This window comes from Pyrgilauda ruficollis, unplaced genomic scaffold (assembly GCF_017590135.1).
Source record: "Pyrgilauda ruficollis isolate IOZ18807 unplaced genomic scaffold, ASM1759013v1 scaffold18, whole genome shotgun sequence".
In the NCBI taxonomy this organism is placed as follows: domain Eukaryota; kingdom Metazoa; phylum Chordata; class Aves; order Passeriformes; family Passeridae; genus Pyrgilauda; species Pyrgilauda ruficollis.
Window position 1 is genome coordinate 3,278,426 of NW_024516984.1, and position 17,435 is coordinate 3,295,860.

A 17,435-nucleotide genomic window follows, 5' to 3' on the forward strand; every position below is an offset into this window, starting at 1 on the left:
TAATCAATGCACTCTTTTAACAGCCCAATCCACCAAAGAAGGCAGGAGTGAAAAACACTCTTTTTTTTTTCTCTCTTTGAAAACGTGACCAAACAGCCTTTCTATATGAAAAATTGGTTATTTATCTATAAAAGCTTATGTTAATGGCATCCACTTTTGACATTTTACTTCAGTTCAGCAACACAGGTATGATAGCTAACTTAATTCTAACCACATAAAAACATACTAAAATCATTTAATAAAGACGATGATAAATAAAAACAATAATAAATCAAGTCAAGTAGACCTCCCACATTACTTGGAATCAAAATGCAAACTTCAAGAAAAATGTTCAGAGTATGTATTGCTTAAAGTAAACAGGTATTTGCATGTCCATCTTTCAAGTCTAAAAATATTGTACCTTACATTCAATAATCAATTTAACTGATTACTTGAGCATTTCAGTTAGAAATAAAAAAGCAAATCAAACAACTTCAACATACACTCGAGCTTCCGAAAGAAATTAAGTTTCTTAAAACAAGCAGGAATATTGAAGTACAAAACATGATGTGTAGATTGGGAGTTCTACTGCACAGAACATACCTCTATCTTGCAGTTTGCACCACTACAACATTCTGAATTCACTAATAAATAAAAAAATGCATGCACATGCACTGAACAGCACATTAAATTATGCAAGCAGCCAAAGAACCAACAGGCTAATTAATGTTCATGTCAGATGCTATGTAAATTCTTCTGAAGGCCATAAATTATGCCAATCAAATACTCAGCAAAGTGCTTCAGTAGCTGAAATTTAAAACTGAACATATTTCCTGACCCAATATTTCTGATACCTGTTAGCACAGTTAGTAAATGTATCTCCTTTTAATTTCAAAGACACAAAAATTTGTCTTGCGTGACATCTTTGACCCATTTAAGCCAATTTCTAATATTCCAGACAAGAGAGAAGCATTTCCTTTTTTTCCATATATGCCCTCCTGGACATGCAATAGCAATAGGGAACAATGTGATTTAACATATTTTTCCCAGCAGAATCAGGCATGCCTGCTCCAGATTAAAGGCTCACATTTGAGACACAGGAAAACTTCACTGACTGCAAACACACTCACATGGAACATAACAAAGAATCCAAAAGATGAAGAATCAACTTGGTTTGTGCACTGCTGGGCATACACAAACTAAGCCATTAAAGAGGTGAAAAGCCACTCATAGAAAAATTGCTGGTTTTACTTACTATGCCAAACAGCCCATTACACATGCAACCGTGTGCATATAAAAGTGTTAAAGGCATTGTTTAATCCTTCAATAGCATTCCATAACACAATCCTGCCTACATTTTAATGTTTGAAGTGATAGGTCCTGCATTTCTAAGCTAAGGCATAATCAAACTGCCTGTCTGCAAGTCTATAAGTATTCCATGTAAAGTCTATTTCCTCTGGATATAAACCTATACTTCTCAGGTAAGATTTCAAAGAAAAGACTACATTAAAATGATGATAGAGCTGAGAATAACTCTTCAAAGATACATTTAGATCAGTGGTCTATAGTTTTAGTATAGCTGTTTACTGAAAAGGACAAATATCTTTATAGTATATGGAGATGTAAGAGCTGTTGCAGCTGTTTTGGGGACAAGGGAAGCAAAAGGAATGAGATGGAAAAAACATAGAAGCAGCACGGGAAGAAGGTGCTGGGCTTGTAAACTTGTTCATTAGTCTCCTCTATAAATATGTATTTAAATCCATTCAGGTGCTGGTAACACCCAGATCCCTGTGGCTGTTAAGGATTTTCCAGGACTGCCTCAAGTCATATGACTAATACCCATTACATGCAAATCATGCTCTAAGTTTTCCTTCCCAGAGGAAGAACATCAAATATAGCAGTTTGCTGCATTTGGGTTTTCGGGTTTCTTTTTCAAATGCTAAAATACCAGGTTTCTAACGTGATCATAATAGCTTATAAATGGCATTTTGATTGGCTGTTGAGCTTCAGTTCCACCCCTAAAGGGAATTCCTGAAGAAAAATATTCAGAAGTTAAACACAATTTATTCAAAATAAAATTGGAAAATAGAAAACATTACAGCCCTGGTAGAACTGTTACGTCACAGGAAAGATTAACTTTCTGACAGAAAATTCAGTTTTATATGAAGAGAAAATGTTGCTAAAACTGGTATTCAAAAGTTGTATCTGACCCACATCTGTTAGCTAGTATATTAAGTGTAATTTATTTTATCAGGCAGTATATTAAAAATTTCATTAATGTTACCTGTTGTACCAGTGACAAAGTATTACAAGATCCATCACATAGAACAAAGCATATTCTAGACTTTAACATGCTTCTTTCACTGCACAGTATCTTTATCACCACCAGTATTGGCTGATGCCATGCTAGAACTGTACAATAAAAATAAGAAAATGCACTGGACATTTCAAAGATACTTGTGTTCAACTGGTTTCCCAGACTTTCAAAGACCAGCTTCTACCACACAATACATCACAAATGTGCAGTGTTTTCCTTTTTTTCCCTAAAACATATCTGTGCCTTTCAAATAAGAAACCTAATACTTTCAATTAAATTTGAAACAAAAAACCCGCAGTAACTAGAATAACACATCTTCCCCTTTTTACATATTTTAACTTTTAATACATTAATTTATACACACATTTAATATACATTACCTTGATTGGCTTATCCATGTCACTATAACACAGAGAATTGAGAGAGATTTTAAAAGGCCTCCAAACAGGATTCAGATTGTTTTTAATAACCTGTTGGAAAAAAAAAAAAGGCAGAACACCATTGTTCACAGGGCCAGAAAGCAGACATCTTAATGGGTCATCCCTTCATGCCATGATTTTTATATGCAAACAACAACTGACTAATGCTGCTGTCAATGCACTCCAAATCGCAATATATAGGACATAAACTACTCTTAACGTGCCATTGTTCAAAAAGAGATGGTCTCTTTCAGCTCCATATTTTGCCAGACTTCATTATCAAAATATATCCTTATATCCTTCAGCTAATGCACTGTAAAAAGTTAAATTTATCATTACAGAAATAAGATACTGGTTGCTTTCTTTTAATAAGCACACATATATACATACACGTATAAAGGCATGCATTACCAAAAATGTGTGGAAAAATATTACATTGAAATTTCTGAATATATCAGTGCTTCAGAGATTACAACTCACTCCCACATATTATTTATTCTAAAATGTCATTTATGGAAATATACCCTCAAGAAATTAATGGTGTAGTAAAGTGAAAACATGCATGAGGATAAAAGGTTTCTCAAGTTAAACACTAAAGTGTTATTTACAAATAATACTGAAAGATCTTCAAAATTTGCCAACTGTCATCTGCAAATATACCCAATACACCAAATAATGATCTTAGAAAAGTATAAGAAACTACACATAATATGTACTACTTAATTAATAACACCTAACAATAGTAATACTTCCAACACTGTAGGAGTGCTAAGAAAAATCTCTCTTGAAAATGAAACCAATAAAAACAGCAGTTAGGAAAAAAGAAAAAAAGTTTTTTTGAACCGGTAACATAAAGAACTAATCCACTAGACATTTCTAGGCTGAAACAACAAATTCTGGATTTATTACTAAAGTTGAAGACTGAAATCATAATAGAAAAGATGCACCTTAAGCAGAAGAACCACCTCATAAGAGAATCTGTAAGTGACAAAAAGAATTTATAGTTCTTCAACATCCATACTTCAAAATGAATACAGTCACCACTTCCTATGGGTACAGCACCTCAGCTGTAAATTTTGAAACTACTCAGCCTGACAGTTGCTGTCACAGGACCACTACACCTCCTCCTGGGTGAAAGGCTGCTGCTGCTCAAGCACGTTTTTCCTCACTCTGCATTCTCCTTGGCTTGCCCTTGCTATGCAAGCATTTAGCACCATTACTTTCACCAGTACAGGGTACAGCCAGGTGACACTTTCCTAAGAACAGCAGAGTCAGGAATGTCCAAGTCCTACCCCAGCACTTGGTAGAACTGAGCAAATGTCACTGAGTATGCAGTATTTTTTCAAAATATTTGTTTTCTCCTAGATTGCTGAAAGTTAGAGGGGAAAAAAAAAATGTTTTCTTTCCAAACAGAATGGCATATATCAAAATCAGCAGAAAGAGAATAAGGTAGATTTCTCAGAAAAGTCACTGGAAGAGATGATGCAATTTCTAAGTAGTCTGCACATCAACTTCAGGGCAGTCAATTCTTTTATAAAGGCATTGTATCTCTAGTGCTGTGACACACTGGAAATTGAATTACTTTAACCTCTTTGTTCTTAACAGAAAATATCCTACCTCTGTTCTGTGAACCATCACCCAGTTTCCATCTCCAGTCTGTTTGTGGAATTCCAGATAAGGATCTGACTTTCCAAAAAAATCCTGTATTTAAATAACATGCAATTATCTCAGAACAGCCTGTAGTGTGAATACCATTAAATTCCACTTAACACACACTTAGATTAACAAAAAGTAAATTCAGGGAACAAAAGCTGTAGATGATGAAATGCAAATCTGATTATAGTACCACCTGTGAAAGAGGAAAAGAAAATGGGGAATGTCCTTCAATTTAGATGAAAAATGTCCACATGTGAAATACCTGACAGTTCAAGGAAAAGAATACTTACATTGACAAATACTACAGTGGATAGACAGGAAACTAATGATTTCATCCAGTTCAAAGAAAATATCCTTAAATCAAAAGGTAAAAATAAAACAATTTTTCCATTACTTTTCTAATTTTGTTTTTAAAAGCGTCTCTATGGCCAGCCCTATAGTCAACATAGCAAATTCATACACACCAAGTACACTTTTCACCATTTATTTCAGAGAGGTAATGGGCAACCATTTATACAGCCATTGGATACCAATGGAAACCAATGGATATACCAAAACTCCCTTTTATTTATTAATAAATGTAAAGATTTACATTTAAATGGGAGCATGTTGCTCATGGACTACCCCTGAAATGCATTTATCTTACTAAGAAATACATTACACTTCATTTCAAAACACTCAATGAAGTTACTCTGCAGCAATTTTACTTCAATCTCTTTTTTAGTGTAAGTAAAATCTTAACAGATTTTATTTCATGAGCAAAAAAGAGAATGAATACTCAAATGTTTCCTGCTTTGACAAGACTCTGATTTTACTACTTTAACAAAGAAACAGCAATCACTTAAATACCTTATTGTCCAGTTTCCTTGCTTCTAATTCCAATACAACCACCCTATTATCCTTTACTTCTTCTGCTGTAATCTAGGAAGGCAAACAAAATACTTAGTTTTTATTCAGGAACTACATTGTTTTCTCATATTCACAGCATTCCTATGACATGTCCATTAAAAAAGCCCCCATGTTTTCTCACAAATAAAGCATTAAAAAATGGAGGGGGGCGGGGGGGAGGAAAGGAACAATTTTATTTGACATTGGGATTCCATTCCATCTATTTACCATAAATGATGGCACTGACAAAGATATGCCCCAAACAGTGGCCCGTTGGATGCCCTAACGGTGTTTGCAATGGGACTTACAATACAGAAGGTGGGTGGCTATAGGATGACAAAGATAGATTAGTGGAGGAAAAAAATGCTTTATAGCTCTATAGAATACACTCACTGCATTCTAGCCACTAACTAAAAATAAAACCCAGATACAATTAAGGATGAACTCTGAAGACATTTATTTCTTAACTCTCTTACCGTAATGCTTCCTCTTCCAGCAGGTTTGCCATTTTTAAGTACTAATGGTTTCGTTAGAGTCCTGCTAGAAACTATCTGCCAAGACAAAATTTGAGTATCGAGCATTATTAACACAACTTAATAGATTTTCAAAGGAATTAAATTAGTTAGTGAGGTATTTTCATTTTAGTAATTTCCCTTTTTTGTGAAGATGACAGCATTACATTTACTTACTTATTTATCTTCTATAAATAAATAAATAGGTAGCACTTTATTCACTTCAAAATTTTAAAACCCACATGCAGATGAATACATGCAGAGCTTCAGAAGTAATAAGAATTAAAATGTTTTCTAGTCGCATGACACACATTCATGGACAAAGATAATATCTTAGGGTCCAATTTCAGATTGTTCTTTAAGTTCTCCATACATATCTTTAAAATGCATGCAAGGCATATTTCATAAATGGATTCAGCAAATAGATTTATAAACACAAAGTCTGTCACTCAAAAAAATCATCAGCCTTCCCCTGCACAGTTTCCAGCTGATTTTATTTTACCCTATTCAGGCAATGCTTCCTCAGAAGTGTGTCTACTCCTTCTTTACCTTAAGAATGAATTATCAATTTTTAATTGACATTGAACTTCAGTTCACAATGCCTCTTTATTTTAAGTGCATTATAAGGATAAATGCTTAAGACATAGGGCAGGAAAAATCCCAAGACAACTCTTCTGAGAAGTGCCTTTGAAGGATCTATCCAAAAGAACAAGTTAAAAAGAAGCTGCCCAATTGTGATAGCATCAATAGCAGAATATGAGTGGGAAATATAAGTAAATCTACAGGTGGCAGAACTAGGATCATGGCTTGCATTGAGTGGAAAACAGATTACAGGGATACCTCGGCCCTTGTGAGCACTCATACATTGTTCTACACTGATTCTCTTTTTCGGGAGCATAAAAATAGGAATTTGAGTATCAGAGTAAATAAATAGCAATTACTACAACTTTGTGCTCATTGACAGCCAACTTTTAGATAGCAATCCAGCAGTCACCATCCTAGAGCACATTTCAGGGCATCATCTCAAGACCTTTTGCAAATAAAATGCATATGCACTGAACTGAGGCTTGAAAAAACAAATGAAGAGCATCCTATTCAACTTAAGAGTACTCCAACTACACAAGAACATAGTGATAAATTCAAGGTAAAAGTGGCTCATGGTTTTCAGTAACTTAATTCTAAGGGAAATCATCTGCATGCTTACCTGTCCCAGCGTACATTCTAATTCTCCTAAGAAGTCATCATCACTCAGATCATAGGTTTTGTTATCAATGTCATATATTCCAAACTTAAGTTTCTGAACAAGCTCAAAATAATAATCAATTAAGAATTTCTTGGCAAACTTTGGGTTCAAGGAATTCTTAACTCTTTCTGTGCGATCAACCTGAAATTAGAAAGATACCACTTTATCTGGTATTTCCCAAACTACACAAGCAAGCAAATCAAATACCTTATTATTAAAAATATTGAAAAATTCTTAAAGCACAAAGAGTACCTTCCCATAAACCTTTCATCAAATATAAATTATATTACAAAATATTATATTATATATGCACATCATATTTCAAAATCCACTGTTTTAAGTTAGGGATACTTGACCTATTTTTCATCACTCCCTCTAAGGTGGGACATATTCCTGCACAGGGAAGACCAACATAAAATCCTGTATTGTCAAATTCAGGATGAGACCCTAGTTTTGGAGTACTGTATTTATTAAAGCACTTAGAAGGCTTCTTCTGTTGGTCCACATATGGCTGGGGAACAGTGCTAAAAATCAGACAGTTGTAAGTATTTAATAGGAAATCATTATTCATGTGCTGCCCATGTAATTATTTGTTGTGGTTTAACATAGGTTGGTTTTCAGTTAAGGGAAAAATCCCAACCCACTACACTATTAGAGATATAATCTAACAAAATGGCTGGTACAAAATTACAATATTTTAATGAAACCTTATGCTGTAGTGTTTTAAAAGGCCCAACAAGTCAGAATGGTTTTTTAGCAGATTTGTGAGAAGCATCAGGCTGTACCTCATACCACTGCTGACCACTTGTGTTCTGGAGAAGCACACACAGAGGGTCTGACTTGGAACCAACATCTTTATCCAAGAGATTGGTGCAGGCAATAGTCAGCTCCACCTTTGTCACACACTGTGCCGCCATTTGTTACACTAGAAAGCAGCAACAGAAAAAAGTTAGAGGGGACAAAACAATAAAATGCAAAACAATAAAAGCAAACATTAAAAAGCAAAACATTAAAAAGCAAACAATATGATTGTCACAATGCATTAACTCTCTAACTAATCACAAAAAGTGTTACCTTGTCAAAAGTGATTATTTGAGCTTACAAATGCAAATTTCACAATTTATGATGTACTAACATTAACAAAGTATTATTACTGTCACATTCTTGTCTTTTCCACACAGGTATAAAAATTAACTTCAAAATCAGCACATAAAAAACAAGATCAGTTTCGGAAAATGCCTGAGGAACCAAATGAAAAATGGGATATACCTCAAAGGAGGCACAGTGGTTTGAATTGCTGACAATAAAACTTCAGAAGCTTTAAATGAAATCCAAAACCCCACATGAATGCCAGTATCTTATAATGTAGATATTATTAAGAATTCCATGAATAAGGAAAACACTTATTATATACTCCTCTACCAAGCTTTTGTAACAAAATGCTGAAACCATAAGCATGACAGAATTGGAAAAGCAGGTATCATTCAAGCAGGTAACAGGTTATCTTGCTTCAGTAAATCTAAAAAAACCCTACAAATTTTAATAATAAGAATAAACACTTTGAAGTCAAGTAATAATTGAGATATTGGGGGAACTGTTCTTTCTGAAGATCCATTAAAAAAAAAAAAAAAGAATAACTGAAAGCATCTTTACATTTTCTCTTCAAGTACCTCCATCACTGTCCACTGGACAATGTCCACTGAGACCAACACATATTACAAACCTACAGAAACAATTTGATTATCAGTTATGAATCCCACAGTGGCATAGCATGCATTTGCAAGCCCAAGAAGGTCTGAGCACCAGAAGATTATTTTATATATAAAATCTCCATAATTATACACTTCAAGGATAGAATTGATCATTTCCAACAACTCTTAGGGAATTAAACCTCTACAGAACAATCATCCTTGACTCAGAGACTAAAACTTCCAAACCTTTCCACAAGTAGCCTACCCTGGAAGCTCCCAAGCCTCTTTAGTTTCAGGTTTGCCTTCTCTACAGTAAACACACAGTCTAGCCCAAGTATCCCTCTGGATTAATTTATCTTAAAAGTGCATGAGGCGCTGAAGAGAACAAGGCAGAAGGAAAGGCATCTGCTTCTCTCTGGTCAGCTCACTAGCAACATAAGTATTCATATTTGAATATGAAACTTAAAACAACCCAGCTCTATTCCTTTCACTGTATTTGTAAGACTTTTTGTGAAAAGGAATGATTTTTTAGAGGCAAAAAGGAAAAGGAAAATGGAAAAGGCAAAGAACAAACTCAAAATAAGAGAAAGAAAACATTGTGGGGTCTGAGGAAATTTTCCTCATGCTTCTTGTATTACACTAGGGCATAATTCACATTTGTCTCATCTCCATTTTGCTGTCTCAGTGATGGACCTTTTGAAGGCTGAAGTACGTATAAATTATCTGTAAAAGAAACACTCAAACATGCATGTACATATTTTAAGAAGCATGTCAGATTCATAGAAATCCTCATGCACCTCCCAAACACCTAAATGTGAGGTCTTCTTTGAGTATCTTTTTGTTTCCATGACTTTCATAAAGTTTAATTCATTGACCTTGAGGGAAAAGAGTGAAGGTTTAAGTACTAAAATAATTTTTAGACCAATGGTTTTTAGGCTTAGAAAGCACACCTCTTGAAAGCAGTCTGCCCCTTTATTCCTTGTTCTCTTTTTACACTGGTATTTTCCACTCCCTATTGCTTTCCTGGCTGCCAGACCGAGCTCATTAACAGTCAGAGCCTTTCCCACAGAATCCAGTGCAGACCAGTACATGACTCCTCAATGAGTTTTCAGAAAAACAACTTTCTGCTGACAAAATGATGCTCTAACTCCCACTGATGCTGCAACAGCAAGTAGAAAGGGTTTGCATGAAATGCAGCAGAATTTAAACTTGAATTGAGATGCATTCTCAAACCAGTCAAAATTTTCTTGCTTCAATTTGTCTGAAACTCCTCATTATTAAGAGTTCTTGAAAGCACCCATTTCTTTTGTCAAGGTAATATTTCCAAAATCACTGGTAAATGGATAGCATTGAGCCAACCTAAAAATATGGTCAGCTTTTTCCTCTTTGTCTGTGTGTGTACTCTCACTTGTACAACTCAAGTACTTTCTCACATGAACATATCAATTCTGTTATTTCCTCTCCTCTTCCATGTCACCAACTCTCCCACTACGCATTTAATGCAGGAAAAGAGAAGATTAAGAAAGAGGTGCTGTGCAAAACGCATACTTTAGCATAGAGAAGGGAGGAATAAAAAGGTTGATTCCCTTCCCTGAAATGCAAATACTCATTTGAGATGCAACAATTATGTCCATATTAGATAACAGACAACTTGTAACAAGAACATGCATTTATTTAAGTGGAGGACACTTAAAATTCAGATAAAGAGCAAAATTTCACTAATCACAAGATGGTCCTTTAATCTGTACCGTTTCCAGTTTTGAAAAATCCAAGATGAAAAATAATGTAAGGCATTTTTCTAAGAAGTTTTGAGACTATTAGGAATATATATTTGTAGAATAGGTTTAAGAGGTCTGTAATACAAATACATACAAATATGTTTCTCCATAAAACTGATACATTTTACTGCAAATAGTCATACTGATTTTCAGTAACAATATAAATGTTAAAAGTTAGTAAAATAATTATTAGCAAGAAAAAGTAATGTCTCATTAATCCAAAGCAGTATTTAAGGTAGTAAAACTTAGTAAATAAACAAGAGATACCTCTCTTACTACACTGCACACCTTACAGAATTTGCAGAGGGCACACATGCTTCACATGCATGAAGTCAGGAGTCTTTCAAACAGCACTATCTGCTAGGGCTCTGCTCATGCTGCACAAATCCTCATCATCTCAAATGCATGAAGGGAAGAATTATGCCAGCTTCACCCAATTCACCTCACTTCTAAAAGCCTGTGTTAGCTGAAAAGTTCCCAGGGTTTGAGAGGTGGATGGTAGGATTTCTAAAGATGATAAACATCCTTAAGGATCAGTCACTGCCAGGTAAGCAAGCAGTGCTTCTTGAGAACTTGATGTAATAGAGTCTGGCAAATTGCCATATTTTCAGGATGGTGAAAATAAATAATGGGTGCACTACTGCATTACCTCTTGAAATACCATTCTACAACACATCTAGTAGGCAAACCAAATGTAAAATATTCTAGATACATGACCAGATTACTTGAACATTTGGAATTCTGGAATAACTTAACATGGACAGATTATATTGTTCAGGCTATGGTAGGATAAGCCTTGACTGCCAGTAAGTTACAACACATAACAAGAGATTTAGTTTTTTAATTAGTTAGTGTTATTAAAGTAGCTGTGCTCCACATTGGTTCAATTAAAACCTTTGCTTTTCTCAAGCTATCACAACTTGCCCTCCACATAGGGTACCATAATGGGAGGCAAAGCACATCAGAATGTGTGCAAGTGATAGCTCTGTCATCCTTTTTATTGAAATAGCTTTTATAATTGCAGAAGCCAGGCTTGAAAAAGTATACCTGAAGAGGAAGAAACGGAAAATTACTATATATAACGTACATCTGAACTACAGTGATGTACAGTCACAAGGGATCCTCTGCCATGTCTAGGCTGCTCAAGAGCATGATTAGGTCAACTAAGAATATGTCAAGTCTTTCTGCTTGAGCTGTAATTATCACAGCAAAAATCTAAGTCAAGGACTAGTCTTGTCTGGCAGTTTTATAGATCAGAATGTTCTTTGAACTCAAGAGATGATTGTAATGAAGATAAGTGGTAGACATCAAACAACTGAGTCATTGTCTGTTTTCCAACAGAAACTGCAAACATGGCATTCAAACCTGGAAAGGAACAGATCTATTATCAGAATGATCTAGCAGCACAGTTGGGAACTGCTAGACTGTAGCAATCCTCTCTGTGCTGCAATGTCAGAGGACAGTACTAGGTTGCCCAGATAACCTTGCAGAGCATTACAGTGACATGTTCCCAGTTTTAGGTGCATCCAGTCTGACAAGCAGAAATACCCAACTAAAACACAGAAAAACTAATGAAGTGAGTTTGGCATCACTGTCTTTAGTCACAAGCCTCAAACCTGTTCTGATGGAAACTATTGCTGTCATTGAACATTTCCTAGCTCCTGTGAACTGCTAAAATCTGTAATTTTTAGATATCTCAGTGCCCAAATGAACACAGAACGGCCACGAGAAACTTGCAAATGAAGCCTATTCCTGATCAGATAATCTTGCCATAATGCTACACCTAAGCATTTTATGTCAGCTGTGTGCCAGACTGAAAAAGGCAGAAAATGCCATGTCTGCTGCAAGAGGCTGACAATGAAATTATGACAAACGGATGCTTCTTCTCACTGATAGGAGTGGCAGCAGCACAGGTGCTAGTGATCTTGGGCTACATGGACATAAATATATATATTTTTTAAACCTCAAGGTAACCCTTCAGTTCTCAAGGAAACAGACCACTTCACAGGAAACAGACATTTCATACAAGGTTACAAAAGCTAAGACTGTTTCACAACTTAATTTCATCACTGCATTTGAAAAAAATCCCCAAGAAACAGCCTCTCTAAAAAACCTACCTCCAAATTGGAACTATCACTCCTCTTTTCAGTTTGTTAACAGGCAATACAGCTGGAAAAATTGTCCAGCTGATGTGCTGACAAGCTAAGTACCAGAAGCAGCTTGAGTCATTCTGAATTTGAAGAACCACACAAAATCTTGAGTGTAAGCTTTATCTTCTACTAGTACTGATACAGCTATCACTTCCTGAGTGACAGCTCAGGAAGTATGTATGAGGCTCACTAACACCAAGTACTACATCCTGCACTTGGGTCCCAATAACCCCATGCAGCACCACAGACTTGGGAAAGACTGGCTGAAAATCTGCCCAGTGGAAAAGGGCTTGGGCATGCTGGTCAACAGCTGGCTGAACATGAGCCAGTGTGTGTCCAGATGGCCAAGAAGCCCAAAGGTATTCTGGTTTATAGCAAAACAGGAGTGGCCAGCAGGACAAGGGCTGTGATTGTCCCACTGCACTTGGCACTGGTGAGGCCACACCTCGAATCCTGTGTCCACTTCTGGCCCCCTCAGTTCAGGAAGGACATTGAGGTGCTGGAGAATGTCCAGAGAATGGCAATAGAGCTGGTGAAGGGTCTAAAGAATAAGTCATATGTTGAATGGCTGAGGGAGCTGGGGGGTATTAAGCCTGGAGAAAAGGAGGCTCAGGGATGATGTTACTGCTCTGTACAGCTCCCTGAAAGGAGGCTGTAGCCAGGTGAGGGTTGGCCTCCTCCCAAGCAACAAGTGACAGGACAAGAGAACATAACATTAAGCTGTGCCAGGGAGGTTCAGGTTGGACATCAGGCAGAATTTCTCCATGGAAAGTGTTGATAAGCATTGGAATGGAGTGCCCAGTGAGGTGGTGGAATCACCACCCTCAGAGATGTTCAAGAAGCATCTCATTGTAGCACTTAGTGCTGTGGTTTAGTTCACAAGACGCTGATAGGTCACAAGCTGGACTTGATGACCTTGGAGGTCTTTTTCAACCTAAATGATTCCATGATTCTCATATTCACAATTTAGTATAAAGGAAGAAATTAGAGCATTCTTAACTAAACAAGTAAGATTAGGATGATAAAACCCTAATGACCACACCGCTCATTTTACTGGGGATTACGCCAATCAAAAACAAGCTAATGTTCAAGAAATCAGAGGTATATGCATACATGAGAATGGAAGCACAGTTTTCTGTATGGGAAATGAATCATCTATTTATACAAGCTTTATGATAATCTATTGGATCGGGAGCACACTGGTATAACAAGTTAGACAACTATTGCAGGTTGTTTCCGTATATAAAAATCTATCAGTAAGTTACATTGTCAAAGAACAAGTTTAGAATTCTACTTTTTTTTAAAAATCCACTGTAAAGTGTGGTTATCACATGTCCTCTGAACAGAGAGAAGCTGTGAGACAAGCAGAGAAGAAGGAAAACATAATTCTTATCTTGCTTGCTGTGCTATGGTGGAATGCAAAATTGAGATTGTTTACCCGAAGTGAGGATGTTTTGTTCTCTTGGCCTACCAAGGCCAAGTGTGTTTGTGAGTCCAGACTGTCACGAGACAGTCACAAGAGAACCGAGATGAGTGCAGTTCTGTGCAGTTGTGAGCAGGGGTGAGTGCAAGGCAGATTCACTTTAGATGCAATGTATATTATTTAGTCTTCTGATAAGATGGAGTCCTCCTCGTCATTTTCCCTCCCTCACACACACCCGTCCAGTAAGAGCAAAGAAAATATTAATTTGACTTACAGGACACCTGCTCACAAAATTACTTCAAAACAGTTATTTCTAAATATCTTTCTGTTGGTCTGTTTTTTTATACATTTTATTTTTTTAATCCTGTATACACGTGTGTTTGCCCTTTAGGCACATCTTTAACACTTAGTTCTTCCCAGCATCTTCCTCACACAAAAGTATTCAGGTGATGTTTCAAGTGAGTTAAACTATAAAAGGTAATATTGTGCCTTGAACAAGAAAATTAAGAAATACAGATTGCCTGACTTCAAAATTCAATTATTTTAAGCATACAGCAGCAAACCAGAGGAACACATGTTCTTTGCATATATGTTTTATCAGAGTATCTTTGCACCAACTATTTCATGTAAAACCATCTATCAACTATGCAACATGAATATATCTTAAATTGTGTGTTCTTCATTGCAATTTCTCTGTGTAGAGCCACTGACTGATTGACTATATAATTAACATTATCCACAAGAAAGAAAAAACCTTTATCTCACTAAAACTTGCTGTACTGTAGAAACAAGATGCAGGTGAACACATGCTTTAAACTAATCCTTTTTACAGTTCTTTTCAAGGGATCTTGTGCCTCTTCACTGTTGCAAATACTAGTTCTTAAAAATGAGTTACAGTAACTTACCACAGAAGTCTGCCTCCAGGCCTCTCAGCAAAAGGCTAAAGCTTCAACCAACAGTAGCACTAAAAAGTGAAAGGAAAGGAAATTAAAACCAAGAATTGCTATTCCCATAGATCAGTCAAAGTAAGAGGTTTGAGGAACTACAGGTCCTCTTAAAATAAATAACCTGTCCAACAGTTTTATGTGCCTATGATAACAGCACTGCAAGGATTACTCAAGATTAACTCAGAGCCTTTATTAGAGAATAATATATAATAAATATTATAATAGAAAGTAAAGCCCTTTAAGATTTTAAGAACAAAGACCTGATTACTGATTTGTCCTATTCATTAATTTTTTTTTTTTTAATAAGGTGACAGTGGATTAGAGTAAGTAAATCAAAATCAGTAGCCCCCAATGTTGTTTATGCTCTAACCTGTGCATCCTTACACAGCTAAAGGATGACAAAGAAAAGTCCATGAAATCAGTATCCCACAGTGGCCCAGCACATCTCAGTATAAACAACAATATTTTGAAACCAACAATCGCAAAATTGCACTTTACTGTAGCCCAGAAATATTTCAAACCTTCCTGTATGCAAACCAAGTGCTCTCCAGTCAGCTGCCCTCCAGTTCTGTATCACAGCAGCTACTTGCACTCAGCATTCCCTGTGCCTGGGAGGCATCATTCATGCTCTGCATGCATATCCACAGGCAGTGGCTCCTAACACAGGTACACAGAAACAATGCTAATCCTGGAACCATCAGATAATTACACATATGCTAATCACCTGCCATGAGGAATTTTTAAAAACCCTCCTGGGTAGGGGAAGTACCAGAAGCAAACTGCCACAACTAGAACTAATTCAGCTGCCTCCTAACGGGGTGTTTGATAAAGCACCGAGTGAAAGCGCACTTGATCCATCTACAAGATGGAATGGATCTAAAGGATATAGTCTTCCTTCAATCAGAGAACAAAGCACAATTCAAATCAGTAATGACTATTCCTTAAACAGAAGCTTGGATCCAGCAACCAAGTCCCTAAAACTCCTCTATTCATAAATCCTTCAGACACTTAATAATGCCCTTTCAAAATATCTCAGCAAAAGCATCTCATCTAAAGCAATATTAAAGATAAACCAAAGAAATCAAATAGAATCAGAGTTGATGGAAAAGACCTTTAAGATAATATAAAAACCACAACACAATTCTACTTCTTGCCTACTTGCTTGCACAAGCCATACCACACCTTTAAATGTCATGCTAGGAGGGGCCAGTATTAATCTTTGCCTAACTTATCTATGAACAGAAGTAATATTCTTGGGTTTAACAGGAACTAATATCTACAAATACTAAGTTGATCATATATTACTTATGTTCGAAGAGCATCCTGACTTTCACAGGAAAATAGAAAAGAATAGAAGGTATCTTACTCCCTTTGTCCCTGAAGGTATTTCATTTAGGAAACCATGTAATGACAGCATTTGTTCCTAAATCAAATTAAAGTAAAAAAAAATTAAATTTCATCCCAGATATGTGACCAGTTGATATTTTAGTTTTATTACCCCTAACAGTATGGCTTCCCTTTAGCATTCAATTCTGGAGAAAAATTTGGCATAAAAGAAGACTGTATGAACACTGTGGTATCAATTCTGCTACTTTGGATTTCTGGATGACATTTAATAATAGCTTAGTTGCTCAGCCTACCAGAAATAGCTTTTTTCTTTTGTTACCTGAACTGAAATTAGTCTAACAGTCACCTACAAGGAATGTGTATAGTTTAATTTTAAGACATTTAGCACAAACATACTTGTTGCAAAAACACTGCATTCTTCCTAACACCACAACAGACAAACAAAAGGACCTCTGTCTCTTACTCCTTTAACATCTTTCCTATTTTTTTTTCTCCTTCTAATGCTTCTGGGTATTCTGTATGGACTTCAAAACATCCTTCCTCTGTGAGTATACACATATAAAGTTAAAATTTAAAGCTTGAACTGAAAAAAAAAAAAAAAAAAAAAAAAAAAAAAAAAAAAAAAAAAAAGAAGAAAAGAATACCTGGGGTTAAGTTTGACTGCATTTACTTTTACTAAACAAACTTTTTGCACCACCACAGAAATATCTTTAACTCAAACCTTCAGGGACATAACCCTCCAGGAAAATAAATGTAAGTGTTGGAGGCAGGGCAATACATATTACTTTGAGGATACTTAATGTATTTTGAAGACAGGAATATGTAAGTAAAAGAGGTTTCACATTTTAAAACTTTTCCCTAGTGGAAGAGTAAGTTATGACAACATGAACATTATCTAAGATTTGTCTTGTATATATTATGCAACTACAGTGAAGAAAGAAAACAACCACCCACTCAACCAGCAGCTCAGAAAGAACAGCATGCGGTTTTCAGGAACGATGCTGACCCTCGAAAGCCTCCTCTCCCAGAGGTAAGGGCGCTTTTCAGACTGCCATTTACACCGCTACAGAGATCGGCACTACGGA

The 17,435-nt window shown here is 36.1% G+C and overlaps 1 protein-coding gene across 3 annotated transcripts in view; it reads right to left on the reverse strand.

The window, feature by feature from the left end:
* Positions 1–17,435, reverse strand: part of CPNE3 (copine 3) — a 29,069-nt gene that overhangs the window by 11,235 nt on the left and 399 nt on the right. For 2 of the 3 annotated variants that reach the window (XM_041464349.1, XM_041464350.1), the window contains exons 2-8: positions 14,962–15,020; positions 7,800–7,939; positions 6,976–7,155; positions 5,736–5,810; positions 5,221–5,292; positions 4,333–4,416; positions 2,677–2,766 (exon numbers count right to left, since the gene is read on the reverse strand). In XM_041464349.1, the coding sequence (XP_041320283.1) occupies positions 2,677–2,766; positions 4,333–4,416; positions 5,221–5,292; positions 5,736–5,810; positions 6,976–7,155; positions 7,800–7,931 (633 nt within the window). In that variant the 5' untranslated portion in view covers positions 7,932–7,939; positions 14,962–15,020. Of the gene's footprint in view, positions 1–2,676; positions 2,767–4,332; positions 4,417–5,220; positions 5,293–5,735; positions 5,811–6,975; positions 7,156–7,799; positions 7,940–14,961; positions 15,021–17,356; positions 17,419–17,435 lie in introns of those variants that run through there. The other variant, XM_041464352.1, reaches the window with a different exon arrangement.